General features: G+C 30.0%; 5 protein-coding genes across 12 annotated transcripts in view; 1 reads left to right on the top strand and 4 right to left on the bottom strand.

Annotated features, from left to right (window-relative positions):
- LOC126843112 (peptide transporter family 2-like) overlaps positions 1 to 5,560 on the bottom strand; it is a 98,023-nt gene extending 92,463 nt beyond the window's left edge. The window contains exon 1 of the mRNA XM_050580447.1: positions 5,555 to 5,560. The gene's annotated coding sequence lies outside the window, so the exon portion shown is untranslated. The remainder of the gene's footprint in view (positions 1 to 5,554) is intronic.
- Positions 1 to 16,036, bottom strand: part of LOC126843115 (protein kinase C, brain isozyme) — a 77,445-nt gene extending 61,409 nt beyond the window's left edge. For all 5 annotated transcript variants that reach the window (XM_050580455.1, XM_050580456.1, XM_050580454.1 and 2 more), the window contains exons 1-2: positions 15,649 to 16,036; positions 3,789 to 3,820 (exon numbers count right to left, since the gene is read on the bottom strand). In XM_050580455.1, coding sequence (XP_050436412.1) covers positions 3,789 to 3,820; positions 15,649 to 15,836 — 220 coding nt within the window. In that variant the 5' untranslated portion in view covers positions 15,837 to 16,036. The remainder of the gene's footprint in view (positions 1 to 3,788; positions 3,821 to 15,648) is intronic.
- A 197-nt stretch (positions 16,037 to 16,233) lies between these two features.
- LOC126843314 (mediator of RNA polymerase II transcription subunit 29) lies at positions 16,234 to 17,933 on the top strand. Of its 2 annotated transcripts, none has more exons than XM_050580741.1 (3): positions 16,234 to 16,304; positions 16,480 to 16,811; positions 17,649 to 17,932. In XM_050580741.1, the coding sequence occupies exons 1-3, from the start codon at positions 16,300 to 16,302 to the stop codon at positions 17,831 to 17,833; spliced, it is 522 nt and encodes a 173-aa protein (XP_050436698.1). In that variant the 5' UTR covers positions 16,234 to 16,299; the 3' UTR covers positions 17,834 to 17,932. The 2 variants fall into 2 exon arrangements, with proteins under 2 accessions (XP_050436698.1, XP_050436697.1); XM_050580740.1 differs by having other exon boundaries at positions 16,285 to 16,328; positions 17,649 to 17,933.
- On the bottom strand, positions 17,855 to 20,047 carry LOC126843313 (coatomer subunit delta). Its single transcript, XM_050580739.1, has 3 exons — positions 19,685 to 20,047; positions 19,253 to 19,555; positions 17,855 to 19,189 (listed from the first exon to the last, which is right to left on the bottom strand). Exons 2-3 carry the CDS (start codon positions 19,543 to 19,545, stop codon positions 17,971 to 17,973), a joined length of 1,512 nt encoding a protein of 503 aa, XP_050436696.1. The 5' UTR covers positions 19,546 to 19,555; positions 19,685 to 20,047; the 3' UTR covers positions 17,855 to 17,970.
- A 1,529-nt stretch (positions 20,048 to 21,576) lies between these two features.
- On the bottom strand, positions 21,577 to 27,520 carry LOC126843119 (coatomer subunit gamma-2). 3 transcript variants are annotated; one of them, XM_050580463.1, is made up of 17 exons: positions 27,310 to 27,520; positions 26,912 to 27,039; positions 26,748 to 26,855; positions 26,562 to 26,681; positions 26,324 to 26,496; positions 25,773 to 25,902; positions 25,255 to 25,500; positions 24,983 to 25,186; positions 24,765 to 24,924; positions 24,068 to 24,176; positions 23,752 to 23,995; positions 23,515 to 23,671; positions 23,270 to 23,436; positions 23,019 to 23,193; positions 22,223 to 22,317; positions 21,909 to 22,155; positions 21,577 to 21,833 (listed from the first exon to the last, which is right to left on the bottom strand). In XM_050580463.1, the coding sequence occupies exons 1-17, from the start codon at positions 27,344 to 27,346 to the stop codon at positions 21,700 to 21,702; spliced, it is 2,634 nt and encodes an 877-aa protein (XP_050436420.1). In that variant the 5' UTR covers positions 27,347 to 27,520; the 3' UTR covers positions 21,577 to 21,699. The 3 variants fall into 3 exon arrangements, with proteins under 3 accessions (XP_050436420.1, XP_050436421.1, XP_050436419.1); XM_050580464.1 differs by having other exon boundaries at positions 23,270 to 23,433; XM_050580462.1 differs by having other exon boundaries at positions 23,270 to 23,671.
- Between the last annotated feature and the right edge of the window lie 72 nt (positions 27,521 to 27,592).

The raw sequence follows: 27,592 nt of genomic DNA, 5'->3' as shown, positions 1-27,592 counted from the left end.
AGGCCACGCCGAAAATGAGCACAAAATATACATATACATTTTTCGAAAAACAGTTAATATATTTGAATTTAAAAACGTTTGACATAATTTACCATATATTAATGATTTCAAACACATGGTCTGTGGTGACGTCAGCGTCATCGATGGTAATAACAAAACGCCAAACTATTACAGTACAGAATGAACAAATTATGTGTTTATGCGGTACACAATCGAAACAGTTTTTTTTTCTCGCTAATGAGGCACATTCACGGTGTCCTAATCTAACACCTTTCAACATATTTCTATAACAGCACAACGATACAGATACAAAACGCGAACGGTATAGTCCGTTAACTACAACTTAAACGGTAATGTAAACTTCTCAACTAGGCAAGACCAAAGTTATAATCGTTTCAACCCTCCTCCCGGCGGGTAAATGATGACACACGATGCAATTATAATATATTGCGGCAATTTTAAATAACATCAGAGAGGCTTTTGAACCTTAAGATTTAAGTCTGCGTTAGAGAAAATACATTTTACCCACAAGCGAATAGGTATACATAACACTCCTCTATTGCTGTTGACGGGGTTGGCTGTATAGCGCTAATGGTAACCATGACACCTCCTATGGGAAATCTACCGCCAAGTACACCAGTGTCGACGTCTCTCACGCCTTCCCCTCCCCCAACCACAATGCACACACTTATATACGCATGATAAAAAGTATTTTCCACAGCATACACACAATACACTTGCTATAACTGTGCGTTTAGCGGAGGCCATAACAAAGGGTAACTGTATTTTGATTAGTCTTAATCCGTCTAAAAGGGACGAGTAGCAATAAAAACATACCCACATCATAACGAAGGATTCAAAACGCCACTCTACCCTACCATTAGCATACAACACATTATTGTTAATATATAATTTTTTTTTATGCATATTATAATATATTATACCTCAAAATATATATAACATCTCAATTTCATATTATCTTAGTGTTTTTTTTTTGTGTTCAACACGCCATTTAAACCTTTTGCACGCTTTTTCATTCTTACATCCATTTCAACATAAATCTATGAATTCTTACGATATAAATGACCGCTAATAATGTCACCTCTAATATTTAAAAAAATAACATTATTACTACAAAATAATAAACAATGGAAATTATGGCCTGCCATTCAGTCATAACAATGGTTCTATAAAATTATAGATTAGCTTTAATGTTAATTGTGTGAATAACTAAAAAAAAAACTGCAAAAGTTGTTCTAAGTTATATATATATAAATACTATATGAAATGTTGATTTGTTTGATCATAACTGACTACGGACGTAAAGTAAAAGTTAATAAATATCAGACGCTATCGCAAGATATCAACAAGAACTTGTGATCAATGTAGACCGTCTACAACAGCCAAGTGATGTACACTATCATCGTGACATCAACATAAATGTAAAAACGCTAAATGATACACTCGGTTAACAAAACAAACGGGCGATCCGTGTGATGCAAATTATCCAAATTCTATAGTCAATAGACCGCCATTACGTACAGCACCTATAAACCGTATCAATGCGATTTGCATACAAATGTGATCTAACGACTAGCTTTTGTGTAAATTCCCATTGTTTTATCAATACTTAAGTTTAAATACGTTCTTTTTAGCAAACGATTTTTTTTTAACTCGTCTTCTCCTAAAAGCCGACCAACTAACTCATGATTCTATACTACACTATGATATCGCCAAATAATGGCTTACGTGTACTCCGCACACGGTTGTGAGGATAAACATTCACATATTTTATTTTGATAGTTTCGCCCCCAACAACCAGTAATTTGTATGTAATAATACTGATGTAAAATAAACAAAATAAAGTGTTTTTGTCAATCGTTATCAATTGGGTGGGATGCGTGGCGTATATATAGTTTAAAATTTACATAGTTTTTTCTCAGATTAGATAAGTACAGTATTATAAACGACAAATATATTAAACCAAGCCTATTTCGCCAAAAAATAACTCGATAGTAAATCCGCGATATTAATTATATGAATAAATATATATTATACCTTGTAGCTACTTGAAATAGAAAAAAAAACAATAAATTAAGTCGAATATTTTAACTTGTCAACTTTCAAAATTATTTCTAAACCATTTTTTATTAAATATAATATGTATATTATATTATAATTGAAGCAAAAAATTAAGATTACAAACTACAATAGGCGAAAATATTGCAAATGTTCATTGACAAAATATATAGGTATAACATCCCTTAGGCTATCAGAGGGAAGGTAGTGAGGAATTCAATTGTAACACATCACTTAATGTAAACAGCGCAGTCTGTATGCGACTGGAAAACGTAATAAGTGCAGCGGCCCGGAAATTAATGAAAAACCACATGGTTTATACCCGTTCATTGCAATCTGTAAACAAATGCTGCCAACTCCACGCGCACTGATACAATACAATTACCAAATTGATATAATACATAAATGATAAATAAGCTCATTCCCGACACTTGAGAGCTAAATACAATGAGTGAAAGGCAAATAAAATTCGATTTACGACAAACATGTGTTAAAATGAGTAATCTACAACCTGTGCCAATTCTCACTAAATTCCTTTAGAGTTCATATTTAAAAACGATTATTTTCAAATAATATTTTATAAATTTGACAATTACAATTACTATTTTATTATTCCTTTATTTCTTTAAGAGAATACCGCTACTATTTACTCGTTTTTTTAGGTGTGCAAACGTTCGATTTCATTATAAAATCCATTAACTAGGATAAAAATAGAAAATGCGTTTTACAGTCAAAAATATGTTTGATGGAATTAATTTTAATCGATTCATAATGCAGTCAGATGGATTTTAAACTTTCAGATGTATTACCCCCAAAGTACTTCGGGGTTAATTATACTTATTTTTACAGAATTTATTTTCATTGCCACACAGATATAATAATAATAGAACAAAAAGTTATAGTGATTACAGACACAAAAAAAAAACACATAATTATAAAACTAAACATTCTCAGCTACGCATCGAAGCTAAATTAAGAATGTGCAACCTTTATAAACACAAAACACTTTACGATTTTATAACATGATAGGTATTATCAACCACTTATCGAAAAAAAGAAAAACATTCAAGCCAAAATAAAATTCGTTCAGGTTCGTATAGTAAACTCTGGACTTTCGCCAAATCTCACCAACGAACATTCTGTAAACTATAAGACACATCTACAAAGCCCTAGGATCAAAACATATTTTCAAAGATTTACAAAAAAAAAAATCATTCCACCTCACAATTTAAAAATACAAAATCGTAAATTGTTGTTTATAGTAACCGATCTTACCCCGCACAATCTTAAAATTAATATCATTTATATCCACTTTTTACAGCCTACTCAATTTATATTGGTTCTTGGCTACAGCCAACTAACCATAACAACGGTCTATTGTAACGTTTCTATTTATAGAAAATCCATAACAAAAATTAACAGCACATGAATTGCCCTAAATGTTTGATAAAATTATCATGTTGATTTGAGAGTTTATCAACAATTATTATACAAAGACCAAAAATACATACCTAATTAAATATTCATGTAAAAAATCTAACACAGCATAAAGCAAAAGTACAATGTAAGTATAACACTAAAAGAAAATGTGAAAAAAAGTTGTACTTATTTTACTATCGCGTAGTCAATCATTTATGAACATTATGAAACATGTTTAAACCGCTCGACTAACAGTTCTTAAATAATAAAAATTCATAATCACAACTTACCTTGGCACTGAAATCCTTGTTTCCCAAAGCCCCTAAAAACAAAAATACTAGTTAGTTCATTGTTCTATGTATGAAATGTTACAACACTGAAATAAAAATGAATAATGTAAAAACACTAATCCTATCAGTTTCCTTCTAATCCCATTGGATTTTAGTTGATTAAGCAAACAAATGTACTTAAAAATACAAATATATACGTAGATATACATACATTTTAACTATAAAAAATACTTAGATAACATGAAATTTATTTTTTAATTAGATGTTTTTCATAAAGTTTATGTACGAAACTAAAAACTGATTAATATATATAAACAAAAAAGATAAAAAAATTAAACTAAATATATATATGTCAGTTAATAATATTATTTGTTGTAAATTATCTAAAATTGATCTAAAAATTATTTCCTTTTATCAAACCAAATTAATGTTTATGCTTAAATGAGTCAATTATATTTTTAATTCTTTAGAATCACTCGCAAAATAAAAAATGTTATTTTTAGAATATTCGACATTTAAACTCAAAAATGCTGTAGAAAATATACAAATATTTAATAAAATTATTTCAGCTAATAAATACTTCAACAGAAAAAAATATTCAAAGCATTACTTTTTTATTTCTTTTTAAGAAAATATGTTATTGCATTTTTTAATAATTCCAAAACTTAAATTAGCTGCCCCAACTTTTAAAAAATCACATAATATAACGATAAAATAGCAGTTTTATTACTGCAGTATACTGCATAAGCTAATATAATGGATTAACAAAAAACATCAAACTATAATAAGATTACTGAGTACCTATAGAAAGATATAATAAACTAAAATGTATATAGAACAGCTACAAACTATTACAAGAATATGTTTAAGATGCAATATAATATTGATGAATCTTAATAACAGGTTATAGAAATTATAATTTCTTTACGGAATATTTTCTACCTTTCACATCCATAAATTCCTTTGATGTTGAACCATAAATGAAAGTGTTTTAAATCATAATAAGGTATGCCGAACTCAAGTCTGATTGCCAAGCAGTTAACAATTATTTACACACAGATATTTGGTCATTTTTATTTAATTTGAAACATTTCTACCATAAAAGAAAATTAATAGACACACTCTTAATTTTAAACATCACCTACTACCCCTTATGAAAAGCTAAAACTCAAATTTTAATTTAAAAAAAAACCGTACAGTGGAGTCAAATCATAATGAGAAGTAAGGAGGGTGGCGGGTCTTAAGGAATAAGTATAACTCAAAATGTCAAAAACACCGAAGTTTAAAATCTACCCTAAAAAATCAAAATAATGAAAAACTTTTAATCCCTTCTAGAGAAAAAGGTTAGTATTTTTTACGGGGTTTTACTGCAGATCGTTAGTGACAAAATAAAAATATTATACCTTTACATGTATGTAATGTGTACATACATTATTATACATGTATAATATAACATACGTTAAATGTAAAGATATATATGTTTGATTTAAAACTAAAAAGTGCAATTTTCAAATAGAATTTTGAACTACTTTTTAATGCAAGTTAATCCGTGAACTAGTCGTAGTTAATACGTTTTATTAAATTAAATCGTAAATTATATTTATGAATTCGATTTGTATACTAAATAGTGACAAGCGGGCATTATTCAACGAAATGAAAAAAAAAACTGTTGTTTTGCATGGTCTACATTAATTAACCATAACGGAAATGCACATACACAGATTGTTTTCGTAAAATTTTTTTTTTTTTTTGTCAAATGTAAGCACATTTTATTTATAACGTATTTACATTTAAAATATATTTAAATTAGGACGCAAACATGTATACTAATTAGGATTTAAATTCGGGAGAGAAAAATGATATAAATATCCGTTATTCCGTTCACAATCCCGCTTGTTGTGTGGCCGTGAGTTGACTGTATAATTAAAGATTACAGGTGCCATCGTAGCTTTGAATGGCGAGGGCCTCATAACAAACATTAAAACTCAGAGACAATTTCTAGGGTTATTATTCCTCCGTTGAGTTAAATACTAATCTGAATTATTTAAAATTTACAATTATATTTGGTGAGTGAGAATAATATTCACGACTACAAATTTTATCGCACCATTTCTAATACAGTCTATAAAATAAGGAATAAAATTACACAGGAAATTTCAGCGCACGTTTGGTATTAATAATTTAATTTTAATGCCACACTAAAAGTTAGAAAACATAAACATAAAGTACACTTTATATTATTTAAGTATACAGCTGTGTTTAAACTTTTAAGTAAAACTTTGATCAAAAATGAACACATGGCGTAATAAAGTCATGGCAATTTATTAAGCAATTTACAATTCATACAGAACTAGTAGCATTCTTAATAAATAGTTAATTGGCCAACCCAAAAATAAGGTACAAAATAAAATGTTTTTAAATAAAAAATGAAGTCGTTGAAATGAACAGTATACAAAGTATATTTAACAATAAATAATTGGAAACCACAGTGAGATAACATACATTTTTCTATTTACTAGAACTACTGATTTTTTTTTTAAATTGTCAATGCAAACGTTTGTTTTAATTGCAACTAATATGAAACACATTTTTCGTATGGTTAAATTACAAAAGCGAAAAAAAAGCAACAATATGGTTCTCATGAAAACTTCGACATTTTTATCATAATATTATATTATATGCATGTCATTCCTCAACGGATTACCACATTACATTCCACTACAAAATATGCACTAAAAAAATATGTTCTGATTTGTTTGTTAGCAATACGAAGAATTCACGTGATGAAATTCCTTTTGCTAATCAATTTCGCTGTACAGGGTTAATACCCTGTAAATATAAGATAGGGTGAAACTACTATTTTGTAGAAAAATTGAGTCATAAACGTGGCAACAAGACGTAATAAAGCTGCCAATTTTATCGGCGTAAATCCTATCAACCCTGCCAAAAATAGAAAATAGACTAGATATACAATACAAATTTGACTTTGGTTTATTTAAATAAGTAATTTATAACGACATTTAGAATGCTTGTCATTAGAATGGCCTAAACCTTTGTGGTAGGTATATTAAATATGTTTTTGGAAGAATGCCTATATCGTTGCTATATATTCGATCAGCACAGATGTTTTTTAGGTAAAAAATAACAATCGATATACCTGTACAATTATTATTATTTGCAATGAGGGTCATTTCCAAAATAGGGGTTGTATTATTAACCAGTTTTTCTATTTTCAGTTGATATTACATTTCAGAAATGATAAACTAAATATATCTGAACTTAAGATCTTAAAGGGAGAACAACGCGACAATTGTTTGCAAAAATGAGTAAAAGCAAACATGTATCTATATTGTATAATAAAATAGGATTTGCACAAAAAAAATTGATCAATAATAAAGTGTTAAAATAATGAATATGGAGCTTTATGGAAAATCAAAACTTAAAAATTACAAAATATAGTGCGATTAACCGTCATGTAAAAATGTGGTTTAATATAATAATATTATGATAATGTAGTAATCGATACAGTTATCAGTATCGTAGAAAAAAAGTTATTAGCTTTGGTGATCGCTATTCGCCAAAAAGCTTAGCACCATCCAAAAATAAAAATTACTAAATCCACCCTATAGAATTTTTTTAGGTCACAATAATACATCATAGTAATTTTGTGTAATTTTCTTCCTCATATTTTAACAGCATTTATCCCAAGTTCCCGGTTACATTTATCTTTATTATCTTTTACAATTGTATGTATAGATCAGAGCTCGTGAAACAACTATAACTAAATACTGTATTATGTTATACATCTACACACATTTTTCATATAACCTATTTAACACTGATGTAATGTAAAGTGCCAATCACAGTTGGATTGCTATTTGCTTCGTTACACTTAAATATTTTCCTTAACATTGCGTTCACAACAACAACACAACGCATGTTTCTGTTTGATTTTATGTTTTGCCCGAATGACCAAACATTTTTTATGCGCATTTGTAATTATGTTTATCATTGTATTCGTATGATAAAACGATTCTCACTAATTTGCTCATGCGATATTATATTGAAGGCGGCAACAAGAGGGTCGCAGACAGAGATTAAACAAATTATTTTTCAACGGCTTGGAAACAAACAAACCACTCGGTGTGCTGCGATTTTGCATTTAATTAGGATGGATACGACAGTGACGGCGATGATGACGACGGTATGCCGTGCGATACCTATTGTGGTAAAAAGACGGGGTAGGCAAGGATCGTTAAGCGTTGGAAATAGCGAATCGACCCGGCTCCTTCTTCTCCGTTCTGGTAATATTATTAAGTACAATTCAAGACCAACAAAAGCGAGGAAAATAATAAAGCCGCGAGGGCGAAAATTGTATTATAAAGGTATATCGGAGTCGCGCTATTTTATGTGGAGCGAGTTAGTTCTCCGTCGGACATTAAACTTGAACTCATCAAACATTATACACTTCGGAATCGTTTTCATTGTTCTCAGTTTTCCCCACAACCGAACGTCCTATAGACGTTACATTGTTGGTTTTCCGGTGGAACTGAAAAAGGAAGATCAAAATCAACGAGTGCAAAAAAAGAAAAAAAAATCTAACATAATGATATCACATAACACCATAACGTCGTAATGCCCTCTGCGGTTGACCAATCTAATGACGACGATAACGATGGCAGCGTGTACATCTTCAGAACACGATTTACAGGGAGCACAAAAAAAACTAACAAATAAAAGTCCACTTTAGAGAGAACCCGAACTTTTCACAACACAAACAGTTACGTGCATTTTTTTTTTTTTAAAGAGAGATAAAATCGTTTGTAAATTGTTTTTAGGTCGACTCGGAAAGTTTCTTAAAACAACATCGAACGAAAACAAGTATAAGCAAACAGTATTACAAAAAAAAACTTATGTCAAGAGTACAAGTATTTTGAAATTAATTTCTGGCAAGTTTTTGATATACATAGTCAAAATTGAAATTTTGTGCATATTTTACTTTTTTTTTTTAACAGAAAACCAAGTCTAAAGTACAATATTTTATGGCGTTTTCATTTAAAATGAATTTAGCTAAAGTTAATCGATTTGAACGTTTTCTTTTTATTAAAAAGGTCAAATATGACGAACTGTGCTTAAGTATGACATATTGCGCACATAAATCATTCAAGTAGTTACATGTTTTAATAAATGTCGTATAAAAGTTAATATAAAATATATACCACAAGATTTTTACTTTTGCGACAGAGTTGTCGTATTGCACATGCGTTGTATCTTAACTTGATATTAGTTGCAATCATGAATACTAATTATCATTTTGATATTAGTTTTTACATTTACAATTTATTACATTACCCACAAACAGATTACATTTATATTCATGACGACTACGAATTAATACATAATTTCTACAACAAATCTATCTAAATTGTCTAGCTATGAAACTATTAAAAACAATTTTTATTGTTTTGGGTTCTTTTTCCATTCAGTCATAGATTTTCGATCATTGGTGGTAACACTCAACCTTTATCATAGATGCGAGCGAAATAAAATCGTCTATATATTTTCTATTGGAAAACAATTCATATTTACATTTTAAACGCCCTCTAATATAAACACATCAGGTTCCAATTATTTATATTGCGTTTGACTACCAATTAGTAGTCCACCCTATCGAGGGACATTCAACGGGTGAGATGCAGATGGCCTACATCATTTAAAATGATGCATTCGAATGATATCATGGGTCACACAATTCGCCTTTGCGCATCGTCGACATAATTATAATGCATACAACCCTATATTTGCAAACTAACTACCCCGAGCCTCCCACGAAATCATCAACGAGGCAATACATAAATTTGAATGTGTGAATATTTTTGTGAACACACTCTACATGCATATCAAACACTAGAAATTGCATGGATTCACGCCTGGATCAACGAGAAATGATGCCTTTGAATTGCTCGCACATGAATGTACGTGTTTTGTTATATATTTATAAACAAGTGTACAAAAATTCGATTGTATATTAGTACAAAAATAATAGCTAATTTCCCAAGAGGGCGATTGTTGTATAATACGCTTAGAGGTCTGCGTTTCTTTATGAAGCCCTTTAAGGCTGTACGCTTTGTAAGTAGGTCAACTTTAAAAAGCCACACAAGTGAACGACTTTTTATTTTTAATTCGCTGCGAACATCGAACATACATATTTTATGGATTATGAACATATAATATGTATAAAGCTGTACAGTGTAACAAAGCAATCCATTATGATTCACCGAGTATTTCGCACGGCAAATTTTAATGTTGAGCGGAAACATAAATTCTAAACATCTATGCATTTTTAATGATTGGTTTCGTTTTCAATATGCAATATATATATTATATAAGTGTAATAGTACATGCTACAACCGAGGTCTTTAAATATTTAAAGTGGCAAAGACGGAAATTTTAGATGAAAATTTAACTTTAAGCCTTAAACGTGTAAGCTGCCATCCAAACCATGAAAATGGGAGTCGTATAACATTTTACAGTTAGAAAAGGTTTAACAGTATTATGATAACCATTTAATATTATATGCGTTACCGGGGCCATAGGTTAGATTTAAACGATAATAACATTAAACGCACTCGCAAGTCAACTAAACAAAATTTTCTATCATGAGATCAATAAATGCTAAATTCGCTTTACCTATAAATTCCACACCTAGTTTCCATGCGTATCCATTCACTTCCATTCACTTTGCAACTTCAAACATTTCGAACTCATGATATTTATACTTATGTCTACTTTAGCTCAACGAGATTTAAGTCAGATAGAAGCACAATAGTTTATTTGGTTTAAAAAATATACATAAAATATTATATTTCAATTACTGTATTAAACTATATTAAAAATCAATAAAAAAACATTTTTCTCATATCAAATAGTTAAATGGTGACATATTTTTAAAAGTTATAGTTTCTCAACATGTATTAGCTCATTAAGCTTGTACAGAATTTAAAACACATTTTTTAAATAAATTCATTATATAGTTTATGATTAAATCAGAGGTAAATTGAAATTCAAGTTTTCGTTTTTTGTATTTTTAACTCAACATTCATTATTAGTTATAACCTAACAACAATTACTTCTCCAAAAAAAAAGTGTACCTCAAAGGTTATTTTATTACCCATCAATACTTGTATTACTATAATAATAATTAATAAATTACATCAACAAAACCAAACTGTATCTCAGAATCACCTGTAACGTATAACATTTTTTTTTTGCAACGTTATGGAAAGCAGTTAATTGGGAGTTATTTCATAAAATGTCGATTATATAAATTGTATCGAGGTGTAATTAAGATTGTTAAAATATAATAGCTTGCAACACGATACTGGAACATAATACACGCTTAGCTGGTTTACAAATTAAAACAAAAAGAAGAAGTCATTTACGTCACAAGACATTGCTGTTTCATAAAAAAATTATTATTTTAATTAGCGTTACTCAGAATTTAAGCTTAATCGAATTTGATGATGAGAAAAACGACATGAACATGTTTGCAACTGGTCTTTCTTCTATCTATACATTAATACATGTTTTGTATAAATTTGTCAAAACTGAAGTTATTATCAGACAACAATAAACTAATTGATGTCGTAATCATTTTAGTTTAAAATTAAAATCGTCAAATGAGTGTGTTGAGCAATAATTCTATTAATTTATGACAAGTACATAGTTAACAACAGAGTGACCAAAAAACACCTTATAGGTATCAATTATATTTTGGCATTTATAAAATACCAACATTATTAATCATTCAAAACATACAATAATATTGATTTTACCAGGCATATTACAATTATATAAACATAGTATATTAATTTAAATTCAAAAAAATAAAGTAATGGTTTTATAATGATGTTTTGTTTTCTATTTACTTAAGTAATATTATATAAAATTAACCACAGATTTTCATTTATAAGTAATTTTGTCAGTTAATTATAAATTTCGAATTTGTTCCTATAATTTAACTAGTTAAGTTCAATAAAAATGTAATTTTAAGTTATGTTTCAAAAATGTACACAGTTAGTAGTCGATAATTAGGTAAACCAAAATGCACCATTTTAAAAACTATACAACTAAATAAAAAAATTTAAACCAAAAATATTTTTTACAATATTCAAGAATTACAAAATTACCATCGGAAATAAAACAATATCACAATGCAGAATTATTGTTTACTTAAAAAATACACACATACATTTGGCAATATAGTACTCTATTTTAGTAGAACCGCAAAGTTAATAAATAGAAAACACGCCTTCAAGTGTTTTTACAAGTGTTTTTAATGTAGATTTTCGCTGTTTGTAAAGACGGTATTTTTTTTAATTCTTACGGCGGTTTAACTTTTAATATTAAACTACAGCAGATTTGCCGAATTTGTATGCGATATTAACTGTATTAATATATCACTTTCCGACGGTTTTAAGGATAGGCAAAGGACTGACGACTCAAGACCACTTTTACAATTACAAAACTTTAACTAATAATAATAATAATAATTAGTTAACTAATACTAACCCGGAATCAAACCTACTTACAACAACAAACCAACACTAATTAATTTACTCTAAGTACACAACTACAAAGCTCTGAAATGAATCTCCGAGGGTTGGTCGAAAGGCAGTTTATGTTTCTTGGACAAACCCCATAACGGCATTTAACTTAAAACAACATTTAAAAACAAAATTGATAAATACTATATATATTTTTCTATACAAACAGTACCTATTTTTATCCTTCATCCCTAGGGAACGGATTGAAATGCATTTAAAATCGTAATTTTATCGACAATTTCTGAATTCTATTTTTTTATAACTATAATTTATAAAATTTAATGCGCAATATTTAATAGACGAAAAATAGATATATTAGATTATTAATCTACTGTAGTATACATTGAACACATTTTTGTCGTATACTTTAAGGCTTTAGAAACTTAAATTAATTTTGGATTTAGTTTATAATTATTAATTACACATTATGTTTCGGTATATTATATTATAAATTAATTTAATGAATGATGTTTCAATTTTTAAAAGTTCCTATTACACGTGGAACAAAGTAATTGATTTTTATCTTTAAGAACCTAATGTACAAAGTTAAAATTTTCAATTTATTTTTATTCCATTAATGGAACCATCGAAGAGTATACACAATACACGTTGAGTTTTTATTTGAAATTCAAAGTAATTTTGTTCTTATTATTGCTCACACAAAAGATCGACTTGTAAATCATTATTCGTTATTTAAACTTTTATAGAGTGTTTTTCTCAGAATTGAACTTTTAAAACTGCGAAAAAGCTATTTACTTCTGGTATTTTCTGGAAGAGTGTAAAAATCTGCATTTGATAAATTAAACAAAAAAAGGTTTATTTTCATTATATTTTACGGCGTTTTTATTTTTATTAATCTGGTTTTCTTTGTCAAGATCATATACATGCTTACCATTTTACAATTTCATAAAAAATCATTTTTTAAGTCAACAAAAAATATTTTCATGAAATGAATAATAAATTATTTAAATTTTCCAATTAAAAAAATTAAATGGGACACAACGCCTGTAGTTCGCAAAATCATTGACGAGGCAATAATGCTAATACAGGTATATTAGCATTATTAGCCATGACAAAAATGGTTACTTCTTAACAGATTTATAGATTAAGTAATTCGTTCGAAAAAAAATGTCTTAACATTTTCAATTTTTGAAGGTATCTCTTCTATCACTCAAATGGCTCATAGAAACGTATATTCGTAGAATTTGATGTGTACAATGTGTATGTATATATATAAATAAATTATAAACATAATATATGACGATGATGATGGTGATGATGAAAGACAATGCGCGTTCTGTTAATCGATACGATGACCTAAATTGTTTTGTGCTGCGTAACGATATTTGCAGACTAAAGCTGACACGCAGATATGACTTTTGATGTGTTATACGTTAAACTCAAATACAGTAGGTACAACTATACTGTAAAAAATGTATTGAGATTTCTGGAAATATCCGACTTAAAAAAAAGCAGAACAAAAAAGGGATCGGATGTCGTGTAAACATCCGATAATTTATAGAGCTTTTTAAATACACACACATGATAATATTATAATATATACAAGGCGCGCTTTGGCCAATAATAATAATTTATCTTGACAACGCCATGGTAATTAAAATATGATATAACAAAGCACGAATCTAACCGCTGTGGGGGTACTTACTATGACTAAAGCACCTTGTTTAGTGGTGATGAGAAAATGATTTTAAACGCCTCTAGTACCTATATAAGAGTGTCGGATCGATCGAAAACACAAATGAATAATCGTCGCTGTTTTTCATTATTCCAAAACCGGAGGGTAAATCCGCCTTATATAATCACGAGACGAGATGTATACAATATTTTTAATTATTTAGCGTACTGCCAAAATGGCATGTGGCACAATCGATATCCGAAGTCAATATTAAAGTGCCTTCGGGGTACCTGTATAACATTATATCATATAAAAGGAATAATATAACCAATCACTATAAACTACTGCACATAAATCGTGGTGTCTAAAGCCGGAAAACATGCGCACTACGTATTACTCGAAAATAAAAACCTAAATTTAAATACATTAAGATTATTTCGAAATATTAAAAATGAAAAAATCTTATTTGGTTGATACAAGGTATCATAAATGCAAGTACTTAGTTTGAACTTTTAAATAGCCGAGATAAACAACTTTACTAACTTAATAAATCTTCGTTATTTATTGTAATATTGATATATATATATATATTTTTTTTTTTTTATGGATTAAACGGGTGCTATTCAAAAACACATAATATAATAATTTAACCGACAGACAAATGGCCTGTTTTCGACTAACTGATATAAAAACGTAATTAGACACTTTTTAGATTTATTAGATAATTAGATAATTATATGTAATGTAACTACATTAAAATATGCTGATATTAATTTTTCTTTAACCCAATATAACTTTTTAATTACTGAGCTGATTTCTTTATATATTGTATACACAATCTGTACATCAGAAATTCTACCCTAGGAACCTGGAGAGACCAAAAGCTTAAAAGTGCAAGCTCCTCCCTTCAAAATCGAGAAAACCCCCTTAAAAAATTAACATATTTTTTTTAACAAAAGCATTAAAAAAAATAGAAGAGTTATTTCTAAATTTGTTTGAGGTATTCTTTTTTCCTATCAATATACAGTCAAAAAAATATAATTAACTCTTTTCCTCAAAAAAGGTAGGCACTTTTTTTTTTATTAAATTTTTAGATTTAATGTAGGTACATAAAGTGGACTAAGTATTTTTTTTAAAAACATCATTTTTAACTTAAGTTTATTTAACAACTTAAAAATTTACATACTTGATAAAGAATTACAGAGGATTCATATTTTTATTTTTTAAAAGATAGATTTTTAGTTTAGTCAATAACTTATTATTCTCAATTAAATTATTTTTTTTTATTCTATCTGCAGTGGCTAGGCTTTGCGTTTCAAATTCCGATACATTTTTTTATAAGTAAACACTGTGAATGAATAATGATAACAAATTGTGCCCATACCCTAATCATTTTCGTAGTGTCTTTAATTTGATAGACTTTTGTCTAGGTTTTGACAGCAGATAAATGGTGCTAAAACCTATGAATCATTTAATTTAAGAACTACTTAATTTTTAGCACTATTAACTAGCCAAGCCAGTGGTTTCGTTAATCAAAATCGTCTAAAACTAATAACAGTAGCTTTGTTTAGACTTTTAGTAGATTAAATGTAGAAAATAATATAGTGCTAATATTTACCATATAAAATCCTTGCAGTGGCTGCAAAATGTAGGTTGTTTGAAAAACCGAGGTATGAACTTGTGATCCTTGACGTTATAGACGTTCTTCTTTTTTAGAGCACCTTTGCGCCCACGTATTCGTAAGCCAAATTTGGTGTTCATGTCCCCTGCGTTGTTCTCTTCCATGTTTCCGTCGTCGTCAGCCATTGTTCCGGCTGTGCGGTGTTCGGTCTGAACGGGAAACGATCGACTTATTAGAAAAATTAAACGTTGGTCGTTTAAAACTAAACAAGAATAATTATTTTATATTCTCAAATATTTTGACAATCAGCGCGCTGTACTGATAACAGATAGTGAGAAAACATAAACGGGTCAACTACAGCTCATCGTAATGACTGACTGCCGACTGCCCGAGGCGCGAGACAGCAGCTACGGGAAATCCCGATTAGACGGTCGCGTTATCATTTTAACAACTGCAGAAACGCCAACATAAACACCGACTTCCAGGGTGGTCACAGTACTGTTAACACGTTTTTATCGTAGCTACCAGTAGTTTTTCATCGTGATAAGAACATTATCAATTAAAATTACTGATATCACTTATAGCCTGTAAACAATATTTATAATAGCTGTGGCTGACAGAGACGTCCAAACTCCATAGTATTAATAAATGAAGTATTTAATTTTTGATGAAGAAAAGTTAATTATCATAAAATTAATTTCTTTGTTTATTGATTCACTTAATCATTATTTAAAAAAATCGTTGTAGTAAACATTCTAGCTATTAATTGCTTTAAATCAATCGATTGAGCGAAGCGGTATTTGTAAATTTTTTTTAATACAATTTTAGAATGTCTATGCCCGGATTTCCGCCGTCAGCACCCCAAGGACCGCCCATGCAGCAAGTTCAGCAACAGCAACAGCAACAGCAGCAACAACAACAAGAAAAGTTGGACAACATTTCTAAAGTAAAAACACAGGTCAATCAACTCAAAGAGTCTTTAAATTGTGTTTTACGAGCCGCTTCATACACGTTGCAACAAAATCATTATATCGATACTGGGTTACTTAAAACTGTTGATATGCCAAATCCTCGATTTGAAAAAGCCATAGAAGAATTCTTCTCCATTTGCGACCAAATTGAATACAATTTGAAAACAGCAATTGAATGCCAGCAACAAGGTATAAAAATATTTGTTCATTTTAGTTTATTCTGAATTTCAAAGTATATCACCGGGTAGAGCAAAGCACCCATATTCCCATTGTGTATCTAGTAGCAGGAGGGCTAAATAACCCAAATCTAACTAACTTTTTTTAAGGCCAACAAATGTTTTATTTATACCTAAAACACCCTAACATTTTTGTGAGTCAGCATGATCTCTTTTTTTATCAAGATATTATTTAAGAAACCAAGTAAAACAGTCAGTATTTATTTCTATCTACTATCTTGGTTATTTATAAATATATTTAAAATAATACAAGTGTGATTGATTCAAGTTGACTCATTTTATAGTTGCATTTTTTTTGTGGAAGTTTAATTACCTTTTTAACTCATGAACAGTTAACAAAAACTGAAACTACAACATTAATACCTTCTCAGTTATGCTTATGCACTGAAACAAGTTTATAGAGATTATTAAAAAAACAATAAAGCTTTTACTTGTAAACTAAAGTTTACAAGTAAATTAAAATTATAGTTGGAGTATAGATAAGTATACTTACAGAATAGATTTAAAAAAAAAAAAATTTAATACTCAAATAATATTATATATTTTATGAAATTACTAAATATTGTGAACATGAGCTTGACATGCTTGAAAAATAAATATATATTTTTTGTATTGCCTTTTAATAATAATGTTTTATATTATAAAATAATTGCTTTGTATACATTTTGTCTGGACCATAAATAAATATTAAGCATATTAAGCGAGCCCAGGCCATAACAAAAAAACTTTAATTGTTAATATTTTTCATAGCAAATAAAATATTTAAGTTAATTTTTTTTTTTTTTTTAAGGTATGAGTAGTCAACGTTACATCCCATTAATGGTATACCCTACAAGAACAGAACCAGTACCAACTCAGGAGTTAAGCTCACTGACATATCCACAATATTTAAGTACAGTTCGTTCACAGATATCATACTTAAAAGAAGTTCAAGAATTATTGTTATCGGCTTCACAAAATAGCTCTAATGAATAAAATATAAAATTATAACAATAATGATAAATAATTTAACTGTGTATATTTTTAGAGCGTATTTTAATGTGTATAATAAAAGACGTTTATAATAAAATAATAAGGATGTTTTAAAACAATGTAAATAATCTCTAATGTATTTAAACTATTTCATAATTTCCGGTAAACAGTGAAGTTTCTGTAGTGAATTTCACAGGAGTGTTATCGTCGACCATTCTAATTTCAACAGGTTTAATTTTGTTGTACGCCGATTTTGAGTTAAAGTCCACTTTTATTGGAAAGAAATCTGTTGCGACAGATTTTGGTGACTCAAATTCAATAGAACCTGTTGGATTTGAAGAATCGACTACAGCAACTGACCAAATCAAAACATTCTTTTTGGGCTCATAACTATAAACTCCACTACATTCTTGAATGACTGGCGCGTTTCCATATGGCAGCGGAACAGTCACAGTAACGTTATTCAACTCGAGGTCATTGTGCTCCAAGTTGTACTCAATATTTACATCACAACCTCCAAAACCATTTTCACTTGGCCAACAGTTAATCGACAGGGGAATAGCCGACTCTTCTTGAGACTGAATTGTCCATTTCAACAGTCCTACCTCAGATTCTAATGGGAAAGGTTTAGTTGGATTTTTTAAGCCAATCAAACGATTGGTTTTAAATAATTCTTTATCGACATTTGGATGAGTTTGTAAAGGGATGTTTCCGGACTCGTTATTGAATTGCAATACAATTTTTTGATAATTTTCATTGGAAATCCTTAATGATATCAAACCGTGTAACTCAAAGTTACGCACTCCACCATCACGACCGACTATTGCTACCAAACGTTCTTCCTTCTTAATATGAACATCACTCTGAATACTTGATGAAGAAGGTACGATAGTAGGTTTTTTGTTGAGCGGTACGACTTTCTCACCTTCAGATTTAAGTTGATCAACAAACAAGTCGACATCCTTGGATTTAGCTCCTAATTTCAAAGCTTTATTGCTACTAGCGTATTTAGGAGGTTCTGGTTTAGACACTTTAATATCGTATACAGATTCAGCGACTGGAGACATGGACATGCTGCTGTATGGACTTGATGAAGACGTTGGCATGCGAACACCTTTTTTAACAGCATCAATTCTTTGCCGTTGTAACTCCTTAGCTTTTTCACGCATTTTAACTTTGGCATCGCGTTCTTGAGATTGACGAACGGCTTGGTACATTTTTTCTTCATGCGAGTCCATTTCCACGAATGTTCTTACTTGTGCTAAGTTAACACTTTCTCTATATCCCAAGGCAACAATTTCGTCGAAAGCAAATATCAAGTCAAATGATTTCTTTGACACTTCATTCTCGTCTACCAATCTAAAAAGAAACCATAAATATAAATTAACTTGCAACTGTAAAACATTATTTTGAGATACATACTTGCAACAGTCTAAGACAACTTTAGAAAACAGTCTTAGCGTTTCTAGATCTTCTAATATATTACTGGTCTTGGTTGTGATCAGTAACATATAGAGTTTATCCAATGGCTGATAAACATAACGCACTGAATCCGTTTCGACAAATGTATGTTGAATGTGACGTTTTTCTGTAGACATCAGTTTGGGAAACGCTGCCAGCAAACCTTCAATGCGGGCTTTGGTCATTTCGACAAACTGCCGCGATACTATTGTTTTTCCCGTTTTCGTACATACCGCCGAAGCCAGTAGAACCATTTTGACGTAGCTAAAATCACAGACAAACAACAATACTTTAATAGTTGACGACGGTTAAAAACGTTTTTTCTTCGTTTCCTTACTAGCCAAGTACAACAACAACCGGTTGGTTGTTAGACCCTCGGCATTTAAAACTCACTTTTTGTTGCTTCCCGATTGTAATTCAACAATAGACTATTAAATCGACGACTGAAGGCTGGTTTTTTACACTGACCAACATGTAGAATTTGCAATGAACTTTTCACAAAAAAAAATTATGAAACGTATACACACCACAGCAAATTGAACAATTTTCGATCACGGTTCGGCCAACTTGCAGTCAACTAGGTGTGTTGATACGTGTGACAAGATTACAGCGGATCATGGAAAGTAAACGGCTTCGGCGTTATCATCCTGGATAGTTGCAACGTTGATGCGATTTACACGGCATTAATGTAGGGCGACGTTGAGTTCACCTGACGTCACGTATTCCTAACAACATGAAGACACCTACAAGCGTTTTACCTGAGTAAATTAACCATAGAGTAACATTTAATAACTCACCAGTGCGATATTATCCCACAACTGTTATCCTTATCACAATTCGAGATATTTATTTTGACATGTGGCATTTGAGTATTTTGATTTCTGGGTCTGGTTTATAACCGGTTTCGCGGTTACTACCGTTAATCGTTATCGACCAAATGATATAAATAATAATAGATAATAGATGTAAACAATAGTTAATGGATAATAAATTATTATTATTTATTTATAAGAGAGGACTTCATTAACAGTCTTTTTTTTTGTAGTGGTAGGTTAGGTTTTGAAAATTTGAAAACTTACAATACAATACGTCATAATATATGCATTTAATAGTTGACCAATAATAATGAAAATTAACGTGGGAAACAGACATCACTATAGTCTATAGTAGTCTTATAAAAATAATAATCGCCCAATTCAACTGTTTATTAGTGTATCAATAAGTGGCAAAACTTGGTTTGTGTAGGAACATAGTAAAACATTTTTGAAGAAAACTGAAGTCTTAAATTTAAAACGGTACTTTCATATTATTTCGAAAAAAAGTATAACAATATCGATAATGAATGTTGGAGACATTAACGTTTGAAAGATACTTTGTTGGAAACAAATTACTAAAGAAAAAGTTAATTTAAAACAAAATGTACATTAATAAGTATTGGCGAATTGAGCTCTTTTTCATTCCTTAGTAGTTGTTGTATTAATTCATTCACAAACGGTTTTCAACATAACATAACATCATCTTTAAAATGGTATTTAAATTATTGTAGAACAGTCTGATAAATAAAACAATTAAAAAACCTCATTATTTTGAATAAGTATACTGTATAAACTATACACTATAGCTTTAAATTGAGATTTGGGAGAAATTGGTTTTCTTAAATTTTTTTCTACTATTAATATAAAAAACTGTTCACTAATTTATTGAATACATTGTACAATACTATTTTGGAACAAAAACTAAAATTATTCTTAGGATTTTTCTAGCTGATAGGTACTTCCAAAGAAGCAGTATCCCAAAAACGAATTGCATTAAACCAAAAATATTCATGATTTATAAAGAAAATGTCAGCTAGTTATGCCTTATGCCATTCGATACAAATTATTGGACGTTTACTGAAAACACCTTTTTTTTTTTTATATTTAACTAATTATACATCCTCTTAGCAAAATTCTTGTAAATTATAAATCATAATTCTTAACTATAAAACAAACTGTAGCATAAATAAAAACAGTTAAGAATACACAAAATAATATAATTTTTTTAGAATTACTACTTACCAATATAAAAACACAAGTATTAGGTTGTAAACTATACTCTGTTCTGAATTTTCTTAAAAAAAAAGTTGATAAATTAAAATTTACATTTAACTCCACTATTTTATATAAGTGTAATAAAAAACAAACATATTAAATTTTATCACTTAAGAAATAACTGCAAGTGTAAAATTTATTTAATAAAAATAATAATATAATAACCAATAACTTATAATACAATTGCAAATAAAATATGTATCAGTAAATATATTGAAATATAAATTGAGTGTTATGAATAATGAATTATAATAGTATGTTTAATTATGGGTCTAAACACCCCAAAAACGAGGATCTTTTAATATTGTCTATAGACAATTAATCAAGTGTAGACACAACGAGGTCAGCAACTCTTTCGTCCATCGTACGTACAGTCAGTTGAATGGTAACACTGTTATCGCTTAATGCTAACTTAGCTAAAGCGAGAACTTTATGATTTCCTCGCATCAAACCTAGTGTTATTAATGTGTTAAGTAAACATCAAATTTTTAAAAACAAATTCCATAATATATTTAATGTATATTTACCTGCTAAATTAACTGTGTGGGACGATTTATTTGGCGGTTGTACACTGTCCGAGTTGTTGGAAGCACCCATTCCAAGGAATAACATTATTTGTTTAATAGTATACATCAGACCATCGTCGGTAAGAGGTAATGCAAACGTTTCTTGTACTTCGTGACAAATACTCTGAGCTTCTTCCCATAACGTGTCCCAGTTTCCGCATTTTACTTTCATCATTTGGTCTTTCAAAGTGACTTCCACATCTTCCAACTGCAGTTTAAACGATTTGTTAAAATATCTGTTTAAAATTTCCGTTAATAATAAAAATAAAAATTACCCTATAATCTTCCAAGTAGCCGTCTCCTTCTTGCACTTCGCCAGTTATGGGATCACAATCCTTAACGATAAATTTCATTTTAGCTGTAAAACTCGCTGAAAAAAAAAAGGGTTGGGTTATTGTAAACCAAATTTCAACACAATGGTGTCGGAGAAGTTCAAGTCTTTAGGAACTATTATGTCTGAAAGTGAAAAATTAAACACTGATGCATAACTGTAGATAGTAAAAACTGATAAGTATAAATATGAATAGTTTTGAAGATATTGAATTGGTTTACTCAAATAATTTTTTAAGTTGCCAGCGTATACATATAGTACTTAAAATGGGTATTAATAAATCTGCCATATGGTTAGAATTATGGTTTTTGTCGTAGTTCTACCCATCCCATTTAGGAGAAAGGATCAGCTATATTTTCTTGGTTTTTCACCGTATATCGATAACACTATTTATAAAATATTCCGTACAAATTCAAAAGTATTTCAATATTTTTTTTCAAAAAGTTATAACATGTCGTAGCTTTCAGTAAAAAAATGTGTTCATTTTTAAGTGGTTTCTCTCGATTTTAAAGAAGAAAGGGTAAACTATTTTTTATTCATTTTTGGCTTCTACTTTCCAGATATAATTTCTGATTTATATAAACTTCCTACATGAAGAAGTCAGTATGGCGGTTTAAGTGAGACCAAGATGCAAAAAGAGAACAAAAAAATAGAGAAAACATCATAGTAGAAATTATACCTTCCAAGTTCCACATCCAAGCAAAATGATAAACGTTGTTAAAAGAAATAAATAAACTCACCAATCGATTCAACTGGATGATCCGGGAATTTCAGATAAACATAAACATTCTCAGTTTCTTGATATTTTAGAGAGGCGATTTTTACTTCATCCAAGAGACAGAAGCCTTCACTAATGTCTAACTCAATACTAATGTTTTCTAAAATTTGGTCGTCTAAGGTATTGGTAATCTCAAACTAAATATTTATATAAAAGTAATATAGTAAACTTCACTCAAATTTGATTAATTATTCAATAGTCATGGTTACTTACTTGAAGTACTAAGTGTTCACTAAATACATGCTTAATACACCGTACCACATACTCAGTTTCTGGCTCAGTCAACATAGTAGGTTTCGTTGATTTGAACAGTGTGCCGGCATTAAGGCTAATCAAATTTGGTAGCGTTTGAATATCTACAGTTTTAACAGGCGGCTCTACTGTATAGATAAAAAAATAATGTACATTTTTTTTTATTTTACAAAAAAAGTGTATGTTTTTTGTTATGAGTAACATACCTGGTTGAATAGTTTTATCAACAATATTTTTCCTCGTAGATTCAGCATGAGTCGCTTTAACGTCAGTATCGAATGGCAATTCGCTCAGATTTATACGTTCTTTTGTTGGATTTGCAACAAAATCTTGGCATGTCTTTTCCAAAACCGGCAAAGAAACCTATTGTGATAATATTCGAAATATAACGGTAAGTTTTCATGACACATTGTTTTCATTTTATAAAAGGAGACGAAACTTACATGAATTGGTTCCGACAAATAGTCTGTTATTAATTGTCGATTATTAGAACTCAACAACTGACTATAAAACGTAGCTCTATCCCGGACTTCATCATCAACGTCAAGACAACATCTTTTCAGAAGTACTTTAATGCTGTCGGTGAGCATTGAACAATGTGCAGCATACTTAGCCATCGCCCCAACAGCAGCGGCTCTCACAACAGCGCCTTCTAGGATAACCCGGTTATAAATAAATCGTATGTACCTGAAAATATAAATTAAACAATTACAAAAATTGTACAATAATCTGAAAAAACCAGGGTTTTAGTGTATTTACCGTGACGGCTGTTTGGTTCGAGGTCCTTCTTTGCCCAACAAATGTAAAATACGAACTGTTAAACTAGTATGCTCACAATCCTCGATAAATTCGCAAAGATGAGCCAATCCTAAAATAGTATATAAGTTATGTATTAACGAAGAAAAAACCCATAGATATATCGTCATCTCTTACAAAAACTAATGTGTTTCAGGTGACCGTTGTAAAAACTTTCTCTGTTTTACGACTAATTCTAGAATTTCTCCATAACAACTAATACATTTTAGGACTTGACTACAAAAAAACATTTTCCATATATTTGGACGAAACCTACTACTTTTTAGCCACTACTAACTGTGCACACAATATTATTTAGCCCTTTAGACTCCCATGTTCATTACAAGAGACAATTTTCTTTTTGTCACTAGGGTTCTAATCTACTCTAAAAGAACTAGATCAGAGCACGAAACATTAAAACATGTACCCTGCAATTTTCCACAAAAAAGATATCAACGAAAATATCATATTATTTGGGTAGGTGATTAATAATTGTAATAATAATACTACTAAGATAATATGTTATTAATATACACTTTTCATGGCAGTTCTGTTAGCCAATAAATACACTGCACTATTTTAGTTATTAAAATAAAAACATTAAAAAAAATCTCATTAAAAAAATTGCATTTATTAAATAGGGTATCAATATTGTACAAACCGGTCTCTTTAGCTTCTGGATTTTCTTCTATAATAGCTATGATTGTGTCGGCTATAGACGCTTTGTACTCAAGTCCGCCTTCTTCTCTTAACATGCCGGAAAGAAAATTCATTAAGACTGAATGTTTACGAGGAAATTTGGAACATAGTGCTCTAATGGCCTATAAACAATAATACACTTTAGCAATATCATATTTAAATAAATTTACAACATTTTACCTGTACAACAACGATTTTAAATTCATCAGAAATTTCATTTACAAACGTAGCAATCTGTTTCATTAGACGATCAACTGACGCCTCTGATCCCGTTTTCAGTAAAGTCGTTATTGCTAATGTGGCAACCGATCGGTTCGAGTCACTAATCAAGTTTTCAAGATCCAAGTTGCAAGCAGTTACAGTGCTCGGATGTTCCATAGCGACCTACAATAATAAACGTTTGTAGGTAACAACTCGATACTACAATAATTGTTTTCAAAAGATGTTTATACTTTGTTAAGTGTTCGCACTGCGGCAAAACGTAAAGTAGGCTTTGCTGATGAACAGAATAGTTGTAAGACCGATACGGCCGGTGCCAAATGTCTTGCACCAGTACCACTTAAATGGACAATCGCATGAGCGGCTTCATACACGACCGTTTCTGATTTATGGCGAATACATGATTCGACAAACTCGAATAAAGGAGATTCAGAGCGAGGAATATTTTCTTCTTCTAACAACTTACAAGCCATTCTTATCTAAAAATACAGTAGTTAAGAAGTAAATTAATCTGAACTATTTTCAATTAAATTCAAATTTTTCTTTTTCTTACAAAAACAATCAGTTAAATAATAATCAACATTTAATTTTAATTAGCAGAAAATGTTTTTTATTATTTTTATTTATTAGTGTACACAATTGTATACATAACATGCTGACATAGACAGATATTAATTTGTAATAAATGATTATAGCAAATTGAATCATAACAAATTAAAGTACATTTTTATATTAATTACTCAGTACTTACCAACATGCAAACTGCAAATGGTGATTTCATATTACTTTTGGTAAGCTTAGCGACCAACTTTGATACTGCTAAGCGGTCTGTTTTTCTTAAATGAAATAGTAACCCTAACGCGTGATATTGTACCATAACACTGAAAACAAGTGTTTATTAGAGCATACTTAACATAAGTGATTCAACAAACCCTATTTTGGAGAGTTTAAATCAAACTTATAAATTTTTTTTAACCCAAATAATACAAAAAAAAATCATGTCATTTTTCAAATTAAAACTATAATTATATACAATAAAGGCTATAAAAAAAAAAAAAATAATAAAAAAAACTATAATTATAAGTATTTAGGTTATAATAGTTATACTTTTTATTTCATTAATTATTAATAAACACCTAGTCAGGTTCTTTTTATGAGTTTGCTTATTATACAGCATGAATAATTTAATAGTTTGGTTTTAACATTTCTAATAGAGTTTGATTTTCAAACCGAATGAAACTTGGGTTACAAATTAAACAGTTTGCTACATCACTACTAAAAAAACATTTATTTCAAATTTACTTGTCAGAGTTCAGTGCTTCTTGTATTTCATTCAAAGAACGTTTAACGACATCGGTCGCTGATGCGCTATTGCACAAATGTAAACAGCTCACTAATGCTGCACTACTGATGCCAGGATTTTTGTCTACTATCGCTTGTTTCATGTAACGTTCAATTGTTTGTAACATGGATACCTAATTAAAAAACAAAACAAAGTAGAAGCAATAATTTATTTTTGAACATACTAATGTCAACATACATCAGTTATGCTGCACAATGCTCGAATCGCTGCCGCCCTGTAAGTATCTTCTTTTCCAGTCATGTCCTTAGTTAAACTTGACGTTACAATGATGACATCTTTGGCAATACCGCTCAATTCCTTGTTATAATCAAATATTACTTAATAAAATATGATATGAAACTTTATAAGCAATTGTTGTCTTACCTTGATTCCGAGGTAAACCATCCTCCTTACTATTTTATCACTCGATTGAAATAATTTAGTCATGGCAAAAAATGTTTCCGTAGCCTCAGCGGTGCTCAATTGTTCACCCTAATTATACAGTAAAAATTAAATTATTTATTTCAAAAAAATGTTTCAATTTATACTTGGTTGATCATGTAGAGTATTTTGGTGAGGATGTGAATACATTTTCTGGGGTTGACTGGAGTATCGTTGAACGTCCTCGCTTCCTGGAGAACACTGGTCTTCTCAAGATTTTGATACTGATTCCCTCCTTTAAAAGCGGAATTGTTTTTACTTTTAAAGAACATTTTAAACAATAAAAATAAAAAACACTCGGCAGGTTGTATGAAGGAACTGTAACCGACTTGAATAAAACTCAAAAAACAACAATTGTCGAACTATGGGATGATAGTTTTTATCTTTTATAAAGTTAGGACGAAATGACATAGGTAAGTTTTTCACGGAATGATGAGATATTATCGTATCGTTCGGGCGTGATACAAGGAACGAGTGTGAAAAAAACGGACATAAATCGGTTTACCGTCTTCCTCCTCTTTCTTATCCCGTTTGAACGCCATTCGTGCTGTGGATTAAGTATTGTGTCGACGACGATAGTTTTCACTCGATCGAAAATTCGGTAAATCGTTTAATAAACTCGAAATAATAAGTAAAATTAACAGCAATTGAAGAGTTTCGTAGAAAAACACCAAAATCGCCGAGAGTTCACAGACACGTCACTCGTCCTATCTCGTCCGCGGCGGCGCTGATAACGCTTATCATCAACATGTGTGTTTATCAGACAGAACTCAGCGACGGTTACGGCA

The sequence above is a fragment of the Adelges cooleyi genome, unplaced genomic scaffold (assembly GCF_023614345.1).
Source record: "Adelges cooleyi isolate 19-005CV unplaced genomic scaffold, UGA_ACOO_1.1 ACOO_flye_CR_arks_rails_tigmint_CR_PRNA_574, whole genome shotgun sequence".
NCBI lineage: Eukaryota > Metazoa > Arthropoda > Insecta > Hemiptera > Adelgidae > Adelges > Adelges cooleyi.
Note: the sequence above shows the minus strand (reverse complement) of the source record. Positions and strands in the feature narration are given on the sequence as shown.